This window comes from Phyllobates terribilis, unplaced genomic scaffold, assembly GCF_046119375.1.
Source record: "Phyllobates terribilis strain yellow unplaced genomic scaffold, ASM4611937v1 Scaffold_7__3_contigs__length_470593459, whole genome shotgun sequence".
Taxonomy (NCBI): domain Eukaryota; kingdom Metazoa; phylum Chordata; class Amphibia; order Anura; family Dendrobatidae; genus Phyllobates; species Phyllobates terribilis.
In genome coordinates, this window is record NW_027362767.1 from 394,695,994 (window position 1) to 394,719,859 (window position 23,866).

Here is a 23,866-nt window from a genome sequence, read left to right on the forward strand (position 1 = left end):
CTGTTAGGGATTTGAATTGTTCTTTCAATTCCTGTAGTTCAGTCTGTGGATGGAGATTCCCACTTTTGGTAATTGGTGCCGCCCCTCTATCCTCCAACTTCAGCCTGGTTAGAAACTGTTATTTCCTGGAGGAATGTCCCCATGACGTCTTCAGCTTGTTTCTCCCCCAGCTCATCCATTTTTGCATTAATGACAGCTGACAGTTGCCCGCTTTAGAAATCTGTTCAAATGACATCTTTAGATGTTCTGCTACGGTTCTCAATTCTTCACAGGTTAACTGAAGAAGCAGCTCACTAATTCTATCCATTTGTATTTTCACATCCATTTTTGCTACTGAGTTTTTCTTTAGGGCTGGTCCCCTTTAACTGGTGTAAAAAATTTCAGTTGAGGTGCTGTGATGCTGTGTTTTCCCAGACACTTTTCCTCTTCTCGCTCTACACGCTAATTCCCGCTCAGGGTTCCACCAATGCTATACGCACATCGCCTAAGTTCAGATAGGGGCGAGACTGGTTGCATGAATTCGCTGGAATCCTGGGGGTAACCGTTACTCAGGGCGACCATAGGCTGCAGCTTCTCTCAGGCACATGATAGATTCATTTGTTGACCAGATACATATGACAAGAGTCTTCATAAACAATTGAAAAGTAACATTTAAAGAGGCACGGCCAGTGCAATGCAAATGCCTCTGAGCAACAGGCTCCAGTAATAACAGTACAGTCTCCTTTGCAGCACAGTCTATTATCCAGTAGCACAGTTTTGATGCATACACACCACAGGCTTTTCCTTCACAAGGACTCAATAGTACACAGCATTCTTTATCCTACATGGAGATGGAGGGGAGGGGGTGATGAGGGAGATGATCTCTATGACAGGATTCCTTCCAGTCCTCATCTTCCTGGCCGATAATACTCCACACTGTTAGACTCCGTGAGCTAACTGACCTTTCTTTAGCTTCCCTCTTGACCTGAATTCTGTTTCCTTCCGTGAGATACAGATCGTAAGCCACCTTTCTCTTCAGCTCCGGCCAGACAGTAAACTACCCCACAATCCCCCTGGGGCTCTGGTAAAACACTCCCCTTCTCCAGTGACTGTTAATCCCTCTAGTTGCTTGATGCTTCAGGAGCACAACACTTCCTCTCTCCTATGCGTGTTGCATGTCACATTCAGCAACAGCACTACTTCGGCATGTCACATTCAGCAACAGCACTACTTCGGCATGTCACATTCAGCAACAGCACTACTTCGGCATGTCACACTTGTGTCTAATGTGGTAAAAAGCGCAAAAAAAAAAAAAACCCTCATGCTCCCCTGGCATCCTGGACGCATGTGACGAGCACTTCCAGGTCCATTTACGTGACCGCTGTGGTAGTGCACCACGTCATCATGCCACGCCCTCTACTCCCTGCAGAGTCCTGAGGCACACGGAAGGCAAACTACGGAGGGGAAGATTGCGGAAGCCGCAGCCATGATTCAAGAGATGTTACTATTGAGTAAAATAGGAGAGGGGCACTGAAGATCAGATGTTGTACAGGGCACCATTTAAACCTAAAGAGATGAACTGGAACAAGATAAAAAAAAAAAAAGTAAATTCTATTCCACCATGTCATGGTGACCCTTTTCAGGACAGTTCTATCCTTTAAAATTAAAACCTTAATTTGTTAAAGTGATGTGCATGTGGATAAAGGTTAAGACCCCACTAGTGGACACAGAGTGACATTGTGGGATACCCTTTGCAAAATTAAGAAAGCCATACCACCACAGTGACCCTATTCTGAACATTCCTAACCCTGCGTGTCCACTAGCAAGGGTCCTATTTCTCCATATGCATGTCACTTGACAAGTGTTAAGGTTTAAATATTAGAGGTTAGGCCTGTCCCAAATAGTATCACTGAAGGGATGCTTTTACTTTAATCAAAATTATGTAAACTAAGCAAGCACCCTATATTTTCATGCACTATTGCTGTTAATTTACTTAAGGACAACATTCAACACAAGGTTGGCCCTGGCTGTTAGAGCACTTAAAATGATTTTTTTTCCTCACAAGGTCAACTGTACCAGCATCCTGATAAGATTTGAAAGCAATGAAGACATAGGTAGCATCAGCTGACATCTCTGGGAGTCTAGGGCTCCAGTAGAGGAGTAGAGTTCCTTTATATAGGCTACAAAATTGTAAGATATGCTCTTCTGTGACCAAATAGCTTCTGGTGAGTGGGTTTGCAGTTATAACTTCTGCTGAGGCCCCATGATTTTTATGCACGCCTCTGATGCCACTCTACACTAAACCCAGGAAATGGCCAGTATGAGTGTTATGTTCCCCTGTGACAACCTTTCCATCGCCCTCATGCCAGAGCTATCAAAGGCTATCATGGTGCAGAGCTAGACTATGCAATCCTCACCAGCAATGTTATCTTGGACACAATGATGGCTGGAGCTGACCTCTGAACCAGTGGCATTGACCACAAGGTCTCCAAACCAGAAGGAGGATACTACCCACAGTCATCCCCATCTGTAAGACTTTGAGAAAGATAGGTACAGAGGGTTGAAAACAGCTCAGGTGGTAATGGTAGCAGAATTGTATAGTGGCAAGCCTTTCAAGTTGTTCTTTTAGGCCAATTTTAAAATGCGCCAAGGTAGTGAGTTCTGGGGGGGGGGGGGATTGGTGCATAGGAGAGAATTGTGTGATGAGCAGAAAGATCAAAAAGGAGTGATTACCTGAGATCACTGGAAGTGTAAAGTTCTAAAAATATTTACACAGACAATGTAGTTATGAATATATAAGGCAAATTTAAATTTTATTTTTACTGTATAACAAACATGAAAATTATTAAGCGGTTACCCGACAAAGAAATAAACGTTTAAGAGCTCTTCCGTCTCCTGGGGATCACATACATCTTGTAGGTCCTTGGTACTGCCATGTTTCTATTTGGTTCTGGGGTGATATTAATTTCATCTGGGGTCAATATGGGTTTTAGGGTGAACTTCTGTAGTATATTTGTCAGAAAGAGAAATAATATCATCCGTGCCAGACTCTCTCCAATGCAACTTCTGGTGCCTGTGGTAAAGACAGGTAATGACAATTAGAAGATTAGACTTTGGGCAGTAAAACAAATTCAAAGTGAAATTCCAACATTCATAAGACCTGGACATGTGGGTCCAGTTGCCACAGAGGTACTGCATCTCATCCAGATGTGTGGTACCCCACTCTCAGTTAAGGAAGGAGCACTACCCAGGACCCACACACCTACATCCAACTCTACACCACTCCAGACCAGTAGGCAGGGCAAGATGCACTTGGTCACTGCTGAGCCCTGTCCCTGGCTGGAAGGGAGAGGGAACCATGTAGTGGGTGTAGGAAGAAGTTCAGGGGAGCACTGAAAGCGCAGTATATAAAAGGCTGGAAAGATCTAGAAGAAGTAGTTGAGAGGAGTTCTGTGGAGTTGAGAGGGCCCATTTTTCTTGGCTCCAGTCCTTGGAGCAGGAGTAGAGTTGAGAGAGTGAGGCGAGAAGACAGGAACAGTGAGAAGGGATCCCAGGGGCACGGCGAGTATGGAGGCCACCCATGTGCCTGAATTCACGCCGACATTGAGGGATCAGGCCAGCTCAGCTAGCAAACCGGAGGTTGCAGTATTTTGTGTGCTGTAACCACTCAATCACCAAAAAGGTGGTCATATAGGGCAAAGGAGACAGTCTGGATGTCGCCCGACACGCCCCACAGCCACTGGGTATGAGGCGCAGGGCGAGAGTCAGCGCAGGTACACAGACCGGGGTCCCATTCAAGTTCTTCCAAAATACCTGAGAGTTTGCTGATCACTTCCCTGGAGGACATAGGACGACGTGAGCGGTTATATACGGCTGTAGCGGTAACTTGGAACTACCCAAGAACTGAGTAAAGCCTGCTCCCCAGTGTCATTCATTTATTGCTGCATCACCTGCCCTGCATTACACTGTCCCTACCGACATCTACCTTTAAAAAATCACCATATACTGCCCTGGAGCTTAGCTCTGCCCATGGAGAGCTGAACCAACTCTGCTGAGTCACCAGCAGCCCCAGTGGATCTGCACCGCAGCGGTGGCCCCATACAGCCAGATACCATGTGTGGCATCACGAACATTATCCCCAAATATTTATTTCCCCAATTAACTGTTCTTTAATTTGACTGCCCTGGGCCACGGACCGGATTACTGCCACTGTGATTACCCCAATATAGGATCAGCCCAGCTAATGAGTACCCCATTGCTCCAGGGGGGGAAGGGGGGGGTGGGGGAGGCACGCACCAGACACCACAATAAAGGGAACCTGTCACTGAAAATGCAGTTTATTCTGCAGGCATCATGTTATTGAGTAGGGGGAGCTGCATAGATTGGTATATAGTTGTGAGAAGATTAGTGAATCAAATTATACTGAATCTTGTCAAAACTAACAACCTACTGTGCTCTATATCATTCCTACAGATTGGACTGCATTTTCATGGTGACTGGTTCCCTTTAACGTAACGTACTTCATATGCCTTCTCCCTGACTGACAGTCTTGCAAGCCAAATCTGCATCTTTGCTGGCAGATTATGGCTGATTTAATCAGTCATCTTCCACTAACAGCTGCAGCTCTGCTTGCAACTTTTAACAGCAAGCTGGTGGGGTGGGAGGCATGCTGTTTTGTGCACCAGTCAGCAAGCCAGTGCATCTACTGAAGACCCCTGTGCCAGTCACTACAGTGCCCCTATGAACACGCAATGTGCAGGCTGTCACAGAAGAGGGGTTTTTTTTAACACACAAAATTCTTATATAAATTCTTTAAGGGAGAACAGAAGCCTAGATCACAATTTTTATACAACTGAATGTAATAAGAAAAATTTATATAAAAGTATAAATTTATATAAAAGTGACAAAATAAATAAACACCTTAAAAGGGTTAAGGAAACAAAGTGGGAAAGAGGGATATTAAACAAGGGGTGGGAAGTGCGAGTGCTCCATTGAAAAATAGAAGTTATGCCTAAAACCCTTTGTTACCCCACAGGAGGGCCAACCATGATAAGTACGTACACTACTAGAAGAGTACATACCTCACTTTAGCATCTGTGTCAGGGTTATGATTAATGTAGGAGACAGCTGGTCACTTTGCTCTACTGGAAACCAATAAGTTTAGTGATTTCACAGTTTCAAGATGAAGAACATGTAAAAATCCAACCTAATTCTATTGTAGATGTAGGTAATACTTGTCCCAGTTCTGCCTAAATGTTGTATAATGATTTGACAGAATCAGTGATCCTACTTGAAGCCTTTATAATACAATCAGTTGATAACCACAGTATTTTCTATCATCAAAATCTGTTAAATTACCTAATGAGAAAGGCACAGAGGCGTCATTTTTCCGGAAGCTGCCATTAACATTCAGAAAGTTAGTGGGATCAAACTGTTGCGGGTTCTTAAAATATTTGGGATCCTTCAAGACTGAGGTCAATAATGGAAAAATTACAGTGCCCTGCAAAAAGATGAAACCCAGAGCATGAACAAAAAAAAAAACTACACACAAGCTGGGACATTCGCTCCCAGCATTTCAGTTCTCTTGATTCTGACCTTGGGAATGTGGTATCCTCGGAACGTTGTGTTTTGAACGGTTGCGTGTGAAAGTCCCATTGGGGTGATGTCTGCAAACCTTTGAATTTCATGTATAACAGCATTTGTGTAAGGCATCTGGGCTTGATCTTCTAATGAAGGACATCGATCCTGGCCAATCACTAGATCCACCTCCACATGAATCTTTCCTTTGTGGGCACATAAAACCATGACTTAAGTGTGCGCAAAATATAAAATCAGTCATTTCTATACAATAAAATCATGTGGCACCAGAAACGTGTCCAACTTAAGTTGTCCACATCAACATGGCTCTACCCAATATAAGATCCTGTGCTAAATTAAATAGTTCTTGTTGAGTGGTATTTGTAGACCGGTTCTACTTGTCTCATATTTCTCTGAATAGTTGGATTAAAAAAAAAAAAACCACATTGCTACTAAATCCCTGTAGTTTTCCAAGTCCATAATTGGAGGCCACAAATTTCAACCAAGTTAGATATTCAAATTGCCTCTTCAGAGGGGAGGAGAGAATTTGACCTTTACTGCCATGTACTGGTTGTAATCCTAAAAGTCAACTTTTACCCTTTAGCACACCTTGCCACATGACCAGATAAAAGGCAAACTGGAATCTTGGTTTGCAAATTACGTGTTTTGGCATGTTTCCCCTCAATATAAAGCAGGCAATCCAATTTGGCTGTATGAAAGGCCTCCAATTGGAGACCTAAGGTAATATTTCTTCTTGTGGAGATGGATACGTCAGTGCAAGATGACTTTTAGGCCATGCAATGCTCTGTTATTTGTAGTGTGAGGATTGGATCAGCTCATGTCCTAAACGGTTACTAGAACTGATAAAAATTAAATGGTGCTTAAATGTTATTATTTTCTAAATACTAATTCTATCATTAGCCACAGGAAAAATATATATCTTTGTAATGTGTAAGCCAGTAGATAGAAAAATATTTAGATTTGAGAGTCCTCAGTGGTTGATACCTTTTTAATGGCTAACTGAAAAGATTGCATCAACCACTGAGGACTCAAACCTAAGTATTATTAACCACGAGATTAATTGGTTCTTTGCTTTGGACACTTACTTGTAAGTCAGATGGCAGTATAACATAAATGAGGATATTTCTATGCAGCTGTCACCATTAGGACGTGCCAGCTGATGGCCAGTCAGAGCATTGCGATCCTCATTCAAGTTTTATGGCAGTGACTCTTGCCCAAGCAGGGCCTGTTGAAAATTTATAGGTTAGATCCTACAATCAGCTGTAACCCATGGTTGGGAAAGCTATTAAATTTCCAGCAGCTCAACCCAAGTGAAAATGTGGCTTTACACAATTCCCATACCAATCATTGGATTGTGTGTTGTATAGGACAGGTCCTACATTCAGAGAGACATCCAGATCCTAAAGAGAGTCCCCCTTAAGTTTGACAACCTCTAATAACATTCATGCATTATCGATACATTTATGTTGAGCCATTTTAGACCATTGTGCTTACATAGCGCCATCATATGCCATAGCTTTCCAGGCAAAACACAATCTAAACTCCCCATCAGTATGTCTTCAATGTGGGAGGATCAAGAGAACATCCAACAAACATAGGGAGATCATACAAACTCCTTACAGATGTTGTCTTTGGGAGGGGGTTATTTGAGCCCAGGAGCCCAGCAAATGTGCGAACCAGAGAAGCACTTACTTTCCACATATGGGTATTTGAGCAAGTAGAGTAAACCATACTGCAGGGTTACACTTGTCGTTTCTGTACCAGCGAAGAAGAGATCGATGACTGTGCCAGATAAATTATCAAAGTGGAATTCAGTTTTTGGATTGTTCTTCTCCTGCAAAATCGTAATTGTCATAAGCAGTGTGGTTGGTTAATTTTATAAAGGACACTGAGAGCTCACCGGTTTCACTTTTTATGTAAAGCTTCACATAATATTAATACATCACCTCTTCCATCTTTATTAGGAAGGAGTCAAGGAAACCATGAGGACAGTTTGGGTCAAGTGTCACTTTGTGATTTTCCAAGGACTTGGAAATAAAGTCCCTCAGTTTCTCCAGATTTGTAAATATAGTCTGATGGGGTCCCGAAATACGACTGACAATGTTAGGAAAGAGATTAAGAAACTGAAAATATAAAGTTGATTTGATAGTTATTCAATCCCTTTTGTTGTTGGGCAAGTTCTTTAAAGACTTGACCAAGAGTTAAGAAAATAGTAGCTTACCATTCCCCAAGATGTAGACATAAGTAGGGTCAGTTCTTTAAGCAAGGTATAAATTGTCCTAAATTTGACATCTTGATAATCAAAACGGTCTCCAAACACAACTGAGCAGAGAACATTGCAGACAGCAGAGGTCAGCACATGTGCTGGGTCAAAGGGATTGCCTGAAAAGGGGTGTTCAAATATCTGTTAAAAATCAATTACAAATGTGTACTTCCTTAACATGGCCCAAAGTGTCCAGTGAAATAACTAGCAATAAATAAAAAAAGAGTTATCCATCTATAATTTACCTGATTATATATGGCTGTTGCTCACTTCCTCAATTTTGCTGATCAGATGGGGATTGGACAAGCAGTTTTTACACTTAAATTCCTGGAAAACCTCTAGGTTAAATGCACATCATAACAATACTAGCTAGGTTACCAAGATTCTAAAAAAGGGTAATGTAGACATTGAGGATTTTTTACAAAACTGATCTGTTATGTGCATTTTAAGAAATGCAGTATATCAATTTTGTTATGAAGTTTGTGGCCTTCACTCTTGCAAATCTCAAAACATATAATAAAGCTGAAAAGTTGCAAAAACCCCACATCCAATTCAGAATGTGTACATAAACCAAAGTTTGTTCCTTAGCAGTACTAGGCTTCAGTTTGGGTGCAGTAGCTTTGTCCTTTTTTCTAAGCATCTGCTTGCTACTATGACACATTGACAGTCTTCACTGTTATACATGTTATACACTGTTTGCATATAGATAAACCCTAAGAACAAGTGAGCAGCGAGTAGGAATATTGCTCTAGAAACAGCCAATTGTGGGGGATGGGGTTTGTGGTTTTGCATGACTGATAACAGCTCTAGATCAGGAGCCATCAGGAAGGCAGAGATCAGCAGATGTCTAACTGCTTTACAGAAATCAATGGACTGGAGAGGGGTGGCTAGGATCTCAGGAGTTAACTTCCCATTGTGCAATGCAACTACTGCACAAACTTGATCAGGCTCTGATAGTTGGTTTCCTTGGCAACAAGCTATAAACTAAGATACAATAACCCCCTGTGAGTTGTCAGCATGTAGAAAAGGCAAGTCAATTGCAAACCTGCTTATTTTCATGCCATCCATTCCAATCTCATAATGAGAAAACCTTTTACCTGGAACATTAAATTATATAATAAACCATAATATGATGTTTTAATTATAGTATTAAGATGTAATCAGACAGATTTCAAGATTGAAATAAGTCTCATCAGCACATTTCTTCTACTTTTTTGACTTACCTCTAGTCTTCTTAATCTCTTCGGTCAAATAACGTGCTTCTTCTTGTACACGTTCTTCAAGGCTTTTCGTTCCCATTCCAAAACGTCTCAAGTTAGAAAGAGAAAATCTGCGCAACTGTTTCCATCTCTCACCATTGGTCAATATCACTCCTGAGATTAGAAGGATACCTCAATATCAAGTAACTGCTACAGCCATTTAGGCATGTCAAAGCACTATTCCTGCAGGGCCATTTTTTATTTTTTTTATTTTATCCCTTCCCTATATTTCACCTCCAAAGCAGTAAAATACAGTTACAGCTCTGCATCATCTGAGACTGTTCAATCCACTGCATCTGGGAGAGGTGAAAGCATATACCCCACAAAAGACTAAAGAAACTCAGTTGGTCTGCAAGTAGAAATTTCACATACTGCACTCCAAAAGCAACACGTTTGATAATATCTGCAAGGAAGTAACAGCATAAAATGGAAATTAACAGCAGACTTGTGGGAGCTTTACAGAGTCTTCAACTCAACTTTCTGGGTGCAAACAGGTACACTCAGTGACATTGGATGTTTTTATGACAAGTTCCTTGGATTGTGAACCGTTTAACCAAAGTGATTTGTCACTACTTTTGCCCATACAAAGTTGCCTTTACATTGCCCTTTTGAGCGCTGTAACCATTTTTTTTCCCGTAAAACTGTTTAGTCCCTCCCCACCCTTCAATTGTGAATTTCCTGAAATCCCTGCTTTGAAATTCCTGCTTTGAGCAGGGGGGGTTGGACCAGATGACCCAGGAGGTCCCTTCCAACTCTACCATTCTATGATTCTATGATTCTATGAATTAAGCCATAGTAGTGTGTAATGTTTAGCCAAGATCCAGTTGTCTCTTCGCAAGATCTGTTACTTACCATAATCTTTGAAGAGCAGATCTCCGATTTCTGAGGGTCCTCTCATGCTGAATACATCCCCATTATCTAGCAAAGCCTCTTTCACACAATCATAACCGATAAGGACCACTACAGGTGTGTTGGACAGGTAGATGGTGAACACTGGACCATAGGTCTCACTCAGCTGGAAGAGAAATATTAAATAAAAATATTGACTTTGCCTGCCTACTCAATAGGATGCAAAAATTGGCACAAGCATCAGGAGTTTCTGGCAAAACATATGGTTTCTTTATAATGGCATTTAAAAATTAGTTTGTGGGTGCTAGGAATATTGTCACAGTATCATGTCAGAGCAAAACGATCCCAATTAATGGGTGATCGGAAGGTGGGGGAATCCCTGAACAAGTTGCCCTCTTATACTATAGCGCTTATGTTTCGGCCTGCGAAGCATTGTTACATATTACATGCCATGTGTCCAGTATTTAGTAAGTAGGCATAAGTAAATCAAATTTGATATGAAGTTTAGAAATTTGCTGAACCTGGCAAATTGGAACAATATATTGGAGCCTGTGACTGGACTTCACAGGAGTACCAAGGTGAAAGCTATGGGGAACCTTCAGCTGGCATTGGGAAGGGGGATGGGTGTCTAACACTGCAATTGGGAATCTTAAAGGCAACTTGACAGCTGATACACGCTGCTCGATCAATGGCACTGGCTATATGGCTTCTGCTACATATGTTTGGCTCTGAAACACTGCAGCAATTGAGAAAAAACATGAATAAAAGCCAAGTTTGTGTACAAACTTCATTGGCGACTAGTCAAAGGCTGGGTCCCGAGTTTCTCACCTGGAGCAACTCCCCCTGTATGCATGTATAGGTCAAGATCTGTTAATCACTGGCAGCAGGCTAAAGCAATGAGGGAATTGGCATTTCCAGCTAGTCTGACAGTTTTTAAAGTAAGATTATTTGAAATACCGCAGAGTTTGAGTCAAACATACATGCCTGAAGTCATACAGCCAGTGTGATGCATACTACCAGATCCTCAAGCACCATGTATCAGCTGTGAGGTTCTCTTTAACCCCCTTCACAAAATGCGCCGTACATGTATGGCGCATGGCTTATCTCCCACTTTGATGCGGGCTCTAGTGCTGAGCCCGCACCTTTCCGGGCATCTAAGAGGGTGTATAGGGATGTGTTGGTGATAACTGAGTGGAGGCCACACCTGTAATGACGACATCTGACCACTAGATGTCAGTGACACTCACTGTTGATCTAAATTTTATTTAGTGTTAACAAAACAATACTTGAATAATATTATGAATGCTGCAATGCAAATAGACGAACTGTGCAGTGAAAATGCAATTTTACTGCTCGAGTTATAAAATACTTTCATTGCATCATTGCTCTGCCACTCAAGCTGGGGATGGATAAAGTTTGTTTGGTGGAGAGGGGTTGGGTTCCCAGGGAGACTGAGCTGAGACGTGATGCGTGTGGTCTGGGAGCTCCTGGTGGATGAGAAAAAAAATAAAAATAAATAAAGGAAGGTCTGGAGTAGGCGAACCTGGCTCTCCCTTGGGAGTGCAGCACTTTTGTGCTCCTGTGATTGAGGATTATTGTCCCAGATGTCACCAATTTCTGTTCGGTGTAGAGCGTGGGGAAGTGCAACAGTGGGATAACATTGAAAAGAGCCGGCCATCTTGTGAAGTGTGACACGGCGCCGGCGGAAAGTAAAGCACCCCATGTTTTTAACAAAGATGAGGTACCTAGTGTTCTTATTTTAAATTCTCCCTGACCGGTCCAACGAGTTAGTTTGATCTCAACACCTAGCTGACCCCAATCAAAATGACTAGTCTCTACGGGACAGTGTCAGTGAGGCACGAACTGTGTTCATCTTGTCAATGACTGTTGATAGCGCGGTGCGAAGTTTAGAAAGGCCACAGTCCATGGTGAAGCTCCCAAGGTACCCCACCTGTCTGGATTGAATTTCCCACAGAGCATGCTAATCAAATGAATTTGCTATCTGTGTTCTTGTAAGTGGGAATTCAATATGGTTGTTTATTTTATGTTATTCTTGTTAGGTGAACTTGGGTTGATGTGCCCCCAGGGCCGTGGGGTACTCGGCAGCCGGGCCTCTGGATGCCGGTTGGGGAAATATCACGGTGGCTGGCCCGGTCCGTGACCCAGGGCAGTCAGTGCAAAAAGGGGAATTTCTATTTATATGGGGTTTTTGGAAAGTTTGTGACGCCACCTGTGGAATGCAGCAAAAGGGGTGCCGCCGCTGTGGAGCAGGTGTTATGGCAGCAGGGGTGGTGTGGCTCTCCACAGGCAGAGCTTAGCTCCAGGGCAGTGTAAGGTAAATGGCAGTTGTGCAGAGAGGGAATGTTGGCGCGGATGAAATAATTGGACAGAGGCGGTGCGGTGCAGTCATCCGTGTCTTTACTCACAGTTCCTTAGTTCTACAGGGTGCACTATCAGCTAACAGCCTCCCGCGTCACATTGCGTTCACCCGGCAGGGGTTCAGTTCTTCCTCAGGTGTTTTGGGAATGCCTGGCAGAACCCCACTTTCCTGTGTGCCTCACTAGACCCAGTGTGAAGTCGGTCTTTCTCCCTCCTGCTCTGTGCTGCCCACTCCCAATCCCGCTCGGGTGCTCTGAAATCCTTCCTGTACATAAGATACCGGACCTGCTTGACCCTCCTGGGGATTAGAATGTGGCTTACGATCCCTCTGTCTTCTGATAAGATGCCGGACATACGGGTGCCTTCCTGCACTCGCCGTACCCCTTAGGATCACTTCCTAGAACGGAGCCTACTCCCAGCTCCCATCGTGGGCCTCCAGACTTGGCCCTACTTGTGGAGCAGAGCTCCTAGTGAGACTGCTCCCGGACTGTTCTTCTTAATTGCTCTCCTCTACTAACCCCATCTGCCACCCTAAGATGGCTTCCCCATTTTATACTCCTACCAAAGTGCTTCCTCTAACTACTTCCTCCACCCACACCCACTACTGGTTCCCCCTACCTTTGGTTCCCTCCCACTCCAGCCAGGGTCAGGGCTCAGCAGGAAACATACATTGCATCTTGCCCCTCCGGCTGGCCTGGAGCGGTGTTGTGTTGGATGTAGGTGGTTGGGGTTTCGTGCAGCACTCCCTCCTTACCTGAGAGAAGAGAGACACCATACCTCTGGGTGAGGTGCAGTACCTCTGTGGCGACCGAACCCTCAGGGGCGCCACAGGGTTGTAATACGCCTAGCTGTACAGCAGAGTTTGGTCATATTAGGATCCCAGAAAGTTTATTAATTAGGAATAGTATTAAGATTGTGAACCAGGAGAAAAGGCACATTATGGCTTCCCTTTAGGAACTAGCCCTGTTTAAGTCCAGGCAGATTTAGGCAAGAGGGGTGGCAGTATTGGCCCAAGGGAAGACATCCCCTTACTGGGACATGTGACTGTTCTCCTGGTAAGAAAAATAAAATTATTTTGTACGAGTTGTTGGATTAAAAATTTTACTGTTTATTTTAATCACTTTTCTTCCCCATACAAACAGGGGCGAGTTTTGTTACAATAAATCTTGTTATTGCTTTACTACAGTTTTTCTTTTGAAGCTCATCTGTCCTGTCAGTGGCATCACTGTATCAAAACGGAGTCTTACCCCCGCCGTTAGTAGTCGGGGCCTTTTACAGTCACGTGACAGCGGATCTGTACAGAGGTCATGTGCCCCTAACAGCCATCGGTGGAATCATGATCCACCCGTGGCTGTTAACATGCTAAATGCAGCTATCAAACTGACAACGGCATTTAACATGATCGTGCCGTAAGCATATTAGCACCGCCCATCAATAACCACATGACATGATTGCAGGCTGCCAATAGGTTGGCATGACAACCCAGGGTCTGTAGGAGACCCCTGTGGTCACCCAACGGTCGGCATTCATGGCAGATGAGAACTTTTGTTACACATAGCAGGACTCTAGCCCTGCTATGTGTAACACAGGCGATCAGATTGCAGCAAGTGTAAAGTAGAAAAAAAAATAAAATTAAAATCTGAGATTTCAAATCACCCCTTTCAAAACAATATATAATCACATATTTGTTGTTATCTCCATGTTCAAAATCACCTGATAAATATAGAAAATTGGATCGATAGATGGCATAATGAGAAGAGAAAGACATACCGGTAATGGTTTTTTTTTTGGTCACTGCAACAGTGGGCTGTCAAATGATTGCATCTACCCCAAAATAAGCCCTCACCCAGCCCCAGATGCCAAAAAATAATGCCTTTTTAAAACAAGCTGTTTTTTTTTCCACCACTTTCTAAAAAAAAAAAAAAAAAAAAAAAAAAAAAAAAGGAGGCTCTGGGAGGGGAGAGCAAAAAAGTGAAAGTGTAAATGAAGTGAGCCCATTCCATAAACATTTGGAAGGGGGTTAAAACATTTGAGAATATATATTAAGGACATTTGAACCCAGACTCACCTGCATCAGAGACTCAGGCATTTCTTTGTTGTCCACATGCAGCGTGGTGCCCAGGAAGGGTAGTGGCGGTGGTCCAGGGGGCATATTTTTCTTTTTAATATTCTTTCTCCATGAGTAGATATACAGTACAAGTGTGAACAAGATGCCAAGGAAAAGAGTCCTGAGTTCGCTCACCAGCTCCATTATGATCAGTAACCTGGAAGAGACACATACAGGAGTGCATTATGCAATATGTAACCTTTTTAAAAAAAATACATGGAGCTCAAATATGATTATAAACCCTATAATATGGAAATAAACTCTAAAGATCTGTAATGAAAATACCAGCACAGTTGACCATAAAACACTAGCTATAGGAAGCACCTGTAAGTTGAGCCAGCAGCAGCAGCCAACCCCACAAGTACCACTAGGCCTGTGGCTTCATCAGTGGGATAAAGTAAGTGAGAAAGACAGTCCTTTATATAAGAAACACATGAGGGCTTAGCAATTAATTAGTTACCACATGTGGAGACCATCTGTCCAGAAGATGAGCTCTGTGGTAGCAGAAAGCATCATGGAGTCACGGGCATAGCGTTTGTGAAAACAATGTTAAGAAATAAAGTTTGTTGAAAGTGTGCACCGTGCCTGCACGAGTTGACAATAAAGTTGTATGAAAGTAGACCTAAAGTTTGTTGAAAGTGTTCAAAATGACAATAAAGTTATGTGAAAAAAAATAGATATTACTATTGTAGATTTTTTATACATGATTTTTCATATATGTATTTGTACGGTTTATATTCGTGTAGATTGTCCCCACACGTCTTTTTTTACATGTATTGATTGTGTCTGTATCCATATAGGTGCCTATGTCTATATGATACCTCCCAGCTTTTACAGACTAGAAAGAAGGATAGAATATGCAGAGCTTATAGCACGCAGTGGCGGATTTTGACCATCTTCCCTTTGTGACACTTCGAGCTATACCCATTTACCATTTCTTTCTACCCTGGCAGGAGGAGATGTCACATGCCCGAGACTGCAGGACATAGATCCAAAATCCGGGACTGTCCACTGTATCCAGGATGGCTGGAACTAGAGATGAGTCCGCAGTCCGGCGTCCAGCGTACAGGTCAGTGCTATCTGGTGGCTGGATGGATCTCTAACCTTCCGGGGTCCTTGGCGCAGCTTTCGATTAGCCAGAGCTGACACACCGTCATCTGTGCATCTTGCTCATCTCTCGTTGGGACCTGTGGATCAGCAGCACCTTTAGGCCACGTTCACACTTTCAGTATTTGGTCAGTATTTCACATCAGTATTTGTAATCCAAAACCAGGAGTGAGTGATAAATACAGAAGTGGTGACTTGTTCCTATTATACTTTTCTACTCCTGGTTTTGGCTTACAAATACTGATGTAAAATACTGACCACATTCTGATAATGTGACCATAGCCTAAGACGCACAGCGGGCTCAGTTTTCATGAAATCACATCCACTTTGCTTGGACAGTAAAACACAGCAGAATTTCTGTGCAGAAAATCAACAGAAAAATGCAGCATTTACCTTACATGTGAACACGGCCTAAGGATGAAAATCCGCAGTGTTTTTGATGCGTTTTTATCCATTTTTTGTGCGTTTTTGCCTGCGGATTTGCCATGCGTTTTTTCTAATGCATTGTATAGGAAAAACGCAGGCCAAAATTCACAAAGAATGCACATGCTGCTTCTTTTTCTGCACATGAAATTCAGTGAGGAAAAATCCTGATCAAGTGCACAGAACTTGCAAAATGTCTTTGAAAATCATGGGATAGGGTCTGCAAAGTGTTTTTGGCCCATTTCTGCATGGAAAAAACACACAAAAACACGCTGTGGCTCATTGCTTTAGCTGTTGTCTGTAATTATTTTATTTTTATTATTTTTTTATTATTATAGTGCCATTTATTCCATGGCGCTTTACATGTGAAAAAAGGGAGTATATGTAGCAAAAACATTTACATAATCTTAACAAAACGAGTCAGCGACTGGTACAGGAGGAGAGAGGACCCTAACCGCGAGGGCTCGCAATCTACAAGGGATGGGTGGGGATACAGTAGGATGGGGTAGAGGAGGTCATGCAGTAATGTGGTGGTTACTGCAGGTTGTAGGCTTGTCGGAAGAGGTAGGTCTTCAGGTTTCTTTTGAAGGCTTTTACGGTAGGTGAGAGTCTGATGTGTTGGTGTAGAGTTCCAGAGTAGGGGGGATGCGCTGGAGAAATCTTGTATGCGATTGTGGGAGGAGGAGATAAGAGGGGAGTAGAGAAGGAGATCTTGTGAGGATCGGAGGTTGTGTGCAGGTAGGTACCGGGAGACTAGATCACAGATGTATGGAGGAGACAGGTTGTGGATGGCTTTGTATGCCAAGGTTAGGGTTTTCATCACCTCTCTGCGGGCCTCTGGGATCCGGTATGGTTTTAGATTGATGCGAACATGAGGCTATGTGAGTACCCCATGCTCTATGACCTGAGTGAGTTCTGGCAACTCCGAAAACAAGTCTTTATTTCGCTGTAGCAACTCTTTGTACTGTTGCTTTTGGGCACTTGACAGTGACTCTGCCACCTTGACCTCTTTTACATCGGCATCAGCCTCAGCCACTAAACAGGGAGCTTCCACTGGCTCTCTATCTTGCCATGGCTTAATCAAGTTAATGTGGCGCCCCTGAGGGTTCAGTCGCCACAGGGGTACTGCACCTCAGATTGAGGTGTGGTAACTCCTCTTCCAGGTAAGGATGGAGCATCACTCAGGACCCCACTTCACACTCAACATTACACCACTCCTATCCTGTAGGGGGCCTAAATGCACCAGGGTGCTGCCCCGGCCCGGGATAGAGGAGATGGGGGGAACCAAGTAGTGGGTGAGGGTGGAGGAAACACTTACAGGAAGCACTTATAGATTCATATATAATATTTGGCTATCTTTAGTTCAAGGTCTTTGATTGTGGGTCTTCTGTCAGGGTCCAGCAAGAGTCTGTAGCTGGCTGAAGATTTGCGGTCCTCGTACTCTAGCCTTGAGACGAGGAGCGGGTCAGAGTTAACCAGTGTCTCTACCCAGTCAGGGTCCTGTTCTAAGAAGGCCTTGGAGGGGAGCAGAGGAGATAGGCTCCACAGGCAAAAGGATCCCAGGAGGGTACGGACGGAGCGGAGTCGCCACCTGTATTCTTCACTCTGGCCTAGCCAGAGGGATTCCTGCTGCAAGAGGGGTAACCGGCCCCGACATCTGACTCTGTCACTTCACGTCTCAGTCAGAAAAGCCCGGAGGCTTAGTGGATCCCAGGGGGATACGGACGGAGCAGAGTCGCCACCTGTATTCTTCACTCTGGCTTAGCCAGAGGGATTCCTGCTGCAAGAGGGGTGACCGGCCCCCGATATCTGACTTTGTCACTTCACGTCTCAGTCAGAAAAGCCCGGTGGCTTAGTAGATCCCAGAGAGGAACACAAGTGGGAGAAGATAAGAAGGAGAGGAACACACCAGCGGGGTCATGATAGGTGCTCCTGATCCACCTGGGAAGTGCTGAACCCCCTACCCGGTGGCCGCAGTACGCCGTGTGTAGCAGAGAGAAGCTTTGCATCTGAAAGTGCATCTAAAGTAATTAAAGACCCGGATGACTTCATTCACCGCCTCCGCTTGTTTATTCCTGCGCGGCACTGCACCCACCATACCTCCATACAATTCACCAAACACTGCCCTGAGGCCTACGCCGCCTGTGGAGAGTAGTACCAACCAAGCTGCCAGAACACCAGCCTCAGTGGACTGTTGCAGCACTGGTGGCCTTCACCAGAAACCACAGGTGTCGTAGTCGAACAACCACTCATCCAAAAAAGCCCAATTTTTTCAGGTGACAGCCCTGGGCATGGAATGGGTCAAGGCCACGACTTCATCCCCCACGACATCTGCAAGGCCCGTCTCCAAGTACCCCGCTGCTCAGGGAGGGCGAGTCACTCATTAACATGGTAAATTTGGTAGGGCTTCCTCTTCCCCGATTGGTGGATTTTATAGTTGACTTCCCACACTTTCTCTACCACCTCATAGGGGCCCTGCCACTTGGCCATGAACTTGCTCTCCACTGTGGGCACTAGTACAAGCACCCGATCTCCTGGGTTGAACGGTCTCACCCTGGCTGACCTATTATACACCCTGAACTGTGCCTCTTGTGCCTTGAGGAGGTGCTCCCTCACAATGGGCATCACATGGACAATCCTCTCTTGCATCTGGGCAATGTGCTTCACCACGTTCCTATAGGGAGTGGTCTCAGCTTCTCAGGACTCTTTTGCCATATCCAGGAGTCCTCGAGGGTGTCGTCCATAGAGTAGTTCAAATGGGGAGAAACCTGTGGAAGCTTGCGGAACTTCCCTGATGGCGAACAACAGATAGGCAAGCAGACCGTCCCAGTCTCGGCCATCCTTTTCCACTGCTTTCCTCAACATTGCTTTCAAGGATTTGTTAAACCACTCGACCAGTCCGTCCATCTGGGGATGGTACATGGAGGTTCTCAGTTGTGTAATCTGCAATGTCTTGCATAAATCCCTCATGATCTTCGACATAAATGGAGTTCCTTGGTCTGTTAGGATCTCCTTAGGCAACCCCGTTCTTGAAAACATGTGGACTAACTCCCGAGCTATACACCTGGCGAAGGAGTATCGTAGTGGTACTGCCTCCGGATACCGTGTAGCTTAATCTAATACCACCAGGATATACTGATGCCCTCAGTCGGACTTGACCTGGGGCCTCACTAGATCTATTGCTATGCATTTGAATGGAACCTCGATGACGGGTAGGGGCACTAGGGGACTGCCGAAGTGGGCCATTGGGGAGGTTATCTGGCATGTGGGGCAGGAACGACAATAACTGTTTATTTCTCTATAGCAACCTGGCCAGTAGAATCTCTGGAGGATCCGTTCCTGAGTCTTGTCTGCACCCAGATGACCACCCAACACATGAGAATGAGCCATGTCTAACACCCTGCGTCTATAGGGCCCTGGCACCAGCAACTGTTGTATTACCTCACCCTTTGGCTTGGTCACTCTATACAGCAAATCCCCATTCACAGCAAAATGAAGGAACCGAGTGTCAGCCCCCGGTTCCTGAGGCACCCCATTTAACACAGTAACATTTTCAAAGGCCCCTTTCAGAGTTAAATCCCTGAGTTGGGCAGTTTCAAAGTTTCCCTTGGACACCTCCAGCTCAGGTATATTGGCCTGAGGGGATGTTGCCTCATCCTCATCGCCCACAAACACACACATGGGAAACTCATCTACCATGTTCTGTGGGTACGTTTCCTTAGGAGCGATCTGGCTGTCGTCTGAGCAACCTGCTTTCCCCCACATTTCCCAGAATAATGCAAAGTCACGTCCAATTATTATGGGATGCAATAGGTCCTTAACGACCGCCACTTCATGAGATGTGGTGCCACAGTCCATGTTTACATCCACCTGGGCCACAGGATAGTTCTTAGCGTCCTAATGGATACACCGGACACCCACCACCTTCCCAGGAACCAGTCGATGAGGGAGTGTGGCCCTTTTCAGGGTCACCAAACTTCCTTAGTCCAATAGTCCAGAGACTTGTACCCCGTTAACTGACACTGAGCATGCCTGAGGGCCCTCGCCATGTTGAGGAACCACACTGTAGGCGGGGTAGGCAAAATAGGAGCAACGCTGGCCCATGTTGCAGTCCATTGGCCCAGAGTTTATGGGACACCAGGCGGCAATATGGCCAGGGGTATGTAATTTCCAACACACTATATTATGGGGTGGGACCTCGGGCAGCAACTCAGACCCTTCCTGAACTCTAGGACATCTCCCAGGTGTGGCTTTAGTGCCCTTCTTTTGGCTGTCCGCCCCCTTTTGGGAACCCCAGTATTGAGAGGCTACGACCCCTTGCTTTCCCAATGAACTCTCAACCGCCTGGTGTCTTTCCACAAACCTCACCAAGTTATCGGCATTATGGGGATCTCCCTGGGCACTAACTTCAGAACTGAGTGTATAAACCAGTCTATAATGACCTTCTCCACCATCTGTGCTGGGGAAGAAGATTCAGGTTGCAACTAGTGTTGAGCCACCCCCGTAGTGTTCGAGTTCGGTTCAGTTCGTCAAACTGTTCGTCGAACACCTTCGAACACCGTTAAAACCAATGGCAGGCAAACAAAAACACATAGAAACACATAGAAAACACCTTCAAAGGTGTCCAAAAGCTGACAAACTGCTCAGAAGACACAACTAACACATGGAAAAGTGACAAGTACATATAGTCATGCAAAAAGAAAAGAGGTGGAGGAGTAAAAGGAGGGGGAGACACAGATATAGGCATGTCATGCCCTTCTAAAATCCAAAAAGTGAGAAGCCGTCACGGCCAGTCCGCTCCTGCCCGTGCCACCTCCGTGTCGCCGGGTTTGTGCCAGAGCCGCGGTGAACCCTGACGGCCAGCCCCCCTCTCCCAATACTGGTGCCTGTCCGCTGGTGGGCCGAGCGAGCCCCCCTGTGGTGGAGGCAGCTCTAAGCTTTTTAATTTAAATTGTCTCTCTAATTTGAATGAATACACTTTAAATCCATTTACAAGGATCTATTGGAGGGCAAGTCTCATGGCAGCAGCCGCGTAATTCCAGCTCCAGTAGTGTCCACTAAAGCTGCTGCAGTTAAAAAGCTTTTATAAGGATCGAGCTCGGCTGTCCACCGCAAGGCATCCTACTGCCAGTCCCAGCCCCTATGCCTTGGGGTGCCTCCTGATGCTCTTCACTGAGTATCCCGTGGTCCCGAAGCATTTCCTTTGAAAAAATTAAGTGTCCAAACTACAGGTGGTGTAGCTTGCTTAACAGCCGGGATAATCCGCTGACTAGCAGACACTGCTACTAGGCACAAAGTATTTCCTGGGCTAGATGCAGTTAAAAATTTGTAATTAGATACTCTCGTTGGATGCTGAAAAAGCATTCCATAGAGTCTCCTGGCACGCCATATATGATTCTCTTAAAAAGCTTGGGGTAGGGGTCTATGGGACCCTTTTATAGCCAAAATCACGGCCCTGTATCGCAATACATCACCAAGGCTGAAGATAAATGGAATTGTAGCACCCTGAGGGCTCGGTTGCTACAGAGGTATTGCACCTCACCCAGAGGTGTGATATCTCACTCTCAGGTAAGGATGGAGTGTGGATCAGGACCCGACACCTGCATGTATTACACCACATTGCCATGGGGCAGGGCGACCAATATGCCCCTGAGATGGGCACGACAGTCCCTGTCCCTGGCTGGAGTGGGGGGAGGGAACACTGAGGAAGGGGAACCTTGTAGTGCAGGAGCAGGGAGGAAGCAGTTCCTGGGTGCATTGAGAAGGGAGTATAAAAGGTGGACACCATCTTAGTTCAGTGCAGAGAAGTCTGAGCAGAAGTGACAGGGAGCAGGGGCTCTGCATGAGCTCCGCTCCGGAGGCGGGCCTAGTAACAGAGGCCCAGGCCTGGAAGAGGGAGAAGGAAGGAAGAGGAGCGGAGAAGGCTCCAGGAACGAGGAACGAAGGGAACCCATGGGTGCGGACGGGCGAGTCGCCACCGCACGCCCGAATCCACCTGCGTGGAGGGGTCAGGCCAAAGGGGGAGACCGGTCCCCGGAACTAGTGGAGGCAGGAAATGACCCTCAGCTAGAAACCAGAGGCTGTGACATTTTATGTGGCGCAGCCCCTCGCTACACCCGCTAGGAAGGCATCACATAGGGTCAGGGAAACTGGCGCCAAGTTTACCAAGAGGAGGCCCGAGGCAGCCGGACAGAAGGGTTGGTAAGAAAGGCCAGACAAAGGACACACAAAGGGGGTCCTGTGAAGCACTCCAAAGTTATCTGGGAGTTGTCTGAGCCCCTCACCTGGTGAGCACAGTACGACGTGGGCAGCCGTTACCTGCAGACGTGGTCTGGATAATAAGAACTGTGAGTAAAGGCCCTGGACTGCATCACTGACTCCGTGTCGTTACTGCTGCTGCCCTGCACCATCACCCCCATCCTCCGCATACACTGCCCTGAGGCTATACTCCTCCCGTGGGGAGTTATGCTACGCTCTGCAGCACCCACAACACCAGCCTCAGCGGTCTGCCTTGCAGCGGCGGTTCACTCTGACCGCAATCCACGGGTGGCGTAGTCAGGCATTTAAACATCAAAACCACATAAATAGTTCCGCCACTGATTTGACCGCCCTGAGCCACGGAACCGGGTCGCCGCCACGGAGACTACAACCACCAGCATCCACCAAAAAGGGTCCGGCTCTGGGTGTCCCAAGGCCCAGGGGGTGCATCAGAACATTTTCATCACCTTTCACAATCACCAATGGGACAAGGCAGGGATGTCCTCTGTCCCCTCTCTTATACATCCTAGTGACGGAGCACCTGCTCTCATCAATTCGCCATAACCCCAATATTAGGTGGATTGAGGTGGGAGGCACCGAGTACAAGTGCTCTCTATTTGCTGATGATGTCCTAGTATATATCACTCAATCACATATATCCATCCATGCTGTTATGGCTGAAATAGATCACTTTGTTACATGGTCAAATTTTAAAATCAATGCAGCGAAGTCTGAGGCCCTCGATGTCTCCCTCCCCAAATCCATACAGGATTCCATCCAGTCCAACTTTCCCTTTGCCTGGCCCTCACAGGGTATCAAATACTTAGGAATTCCTAATCATAGAGACCTCTCCCATCTATGTTATCTTAATTTTGGGCCCTTTTTTGAACAACTCCATACATAACACTGTTGGCAAGTTAGAACTGTAAGATTCACTACGTGAACCACTGGTGTTTTGTGGAAAAGCACATGTACACTGTATTCTAAATTATTATGCAAAAAGGGTTTAGGAGTGATAAGGGAAGAATTTGTTTGTTTGTCAGTTAAACTCATTGATGGTGATGTGGGTCAGGGCTCTTTATATCACTGTAAGCAATTGCAGACACCTGTGCTATTTAGTTTGGCAGGTGTGTCCAATGAAAGGCAAGACTACTTAAGAAGGCTGTCCCACATTATTAAGCAGCCTACATTTTCTGCCAAAATGGGAAAGAAAAAGGATGTGTCGGCTGCTGAGAAGCAACAAATTGTGGAGTGTTTAGGTCAAGGCATGACTACAATCAACATTGTGCGATGATCAGGATGAAGTGCCTTGGCAATCAAGAAGTATGTAGCTGATTCACAGTACACACGTGTGCGTGCTGATAAGGGCAAATTGAGGACTCTTTCCTACAGGCAATTACGTCAGGTTAAAAGAGCAGCGGCAAAAAAGCCTTGTCATAGCAGCAGACAAGTTTTTGAAGCAGCTGGTGCCTCCAACGTCCCCCGAACAACAAGATGCAGGGTCCTTCAGAGGTTTGCAGCTGTGCATACGCCATCCTGTCGACCTCCTCTATCCACTTCACACAAGCAGAAACAGCTCCAGTGGGCCAAACATTACATGAAGACTGATTTCCACACTGTTTTGTTCACGGATGAGTGCCGTGC

The 23,866-nt window shown here is 45.4% G+C and overlaps 1 protein-coding gene across 1 annotated transcript; it reads right to left on the minus strand.

Moving 5' to 3' along the window:
- Nucleotides 1-2,855: 2,855 nt before the first annotated feature.
- LOC141155535 (cytochrome P450 2A13-like) lies at nucleotides 2,856-14,578 on the minus strand. The gene is made up of 9 exons (XM_073642401.1): nucleotides 14,396-14,578; nucleotides 9,952-10,114; nucleotides 9,064-9,213; nucleotides 7,799-7,959; nucleotides 7,524-7,700; nucleotides 7,270-7,411; nucleotides 5,575-5,762; nucleotides 5,338-5,479; nucleotides 2,856-3,052 (listed from the first exon to the last, which is right to left on the minus strand). Exons 1-9 carry the CDS (start codon nucleotides 14,576-14,578, stop codon nucleotides 2,856-2,858), a joined length of 1,503 nt encoding a protein of 500 aa, XP_073498502.1.
- Between the last annotated feature and the right edge of the window lie 9,288 nt (nucleotides 14,579-23,866).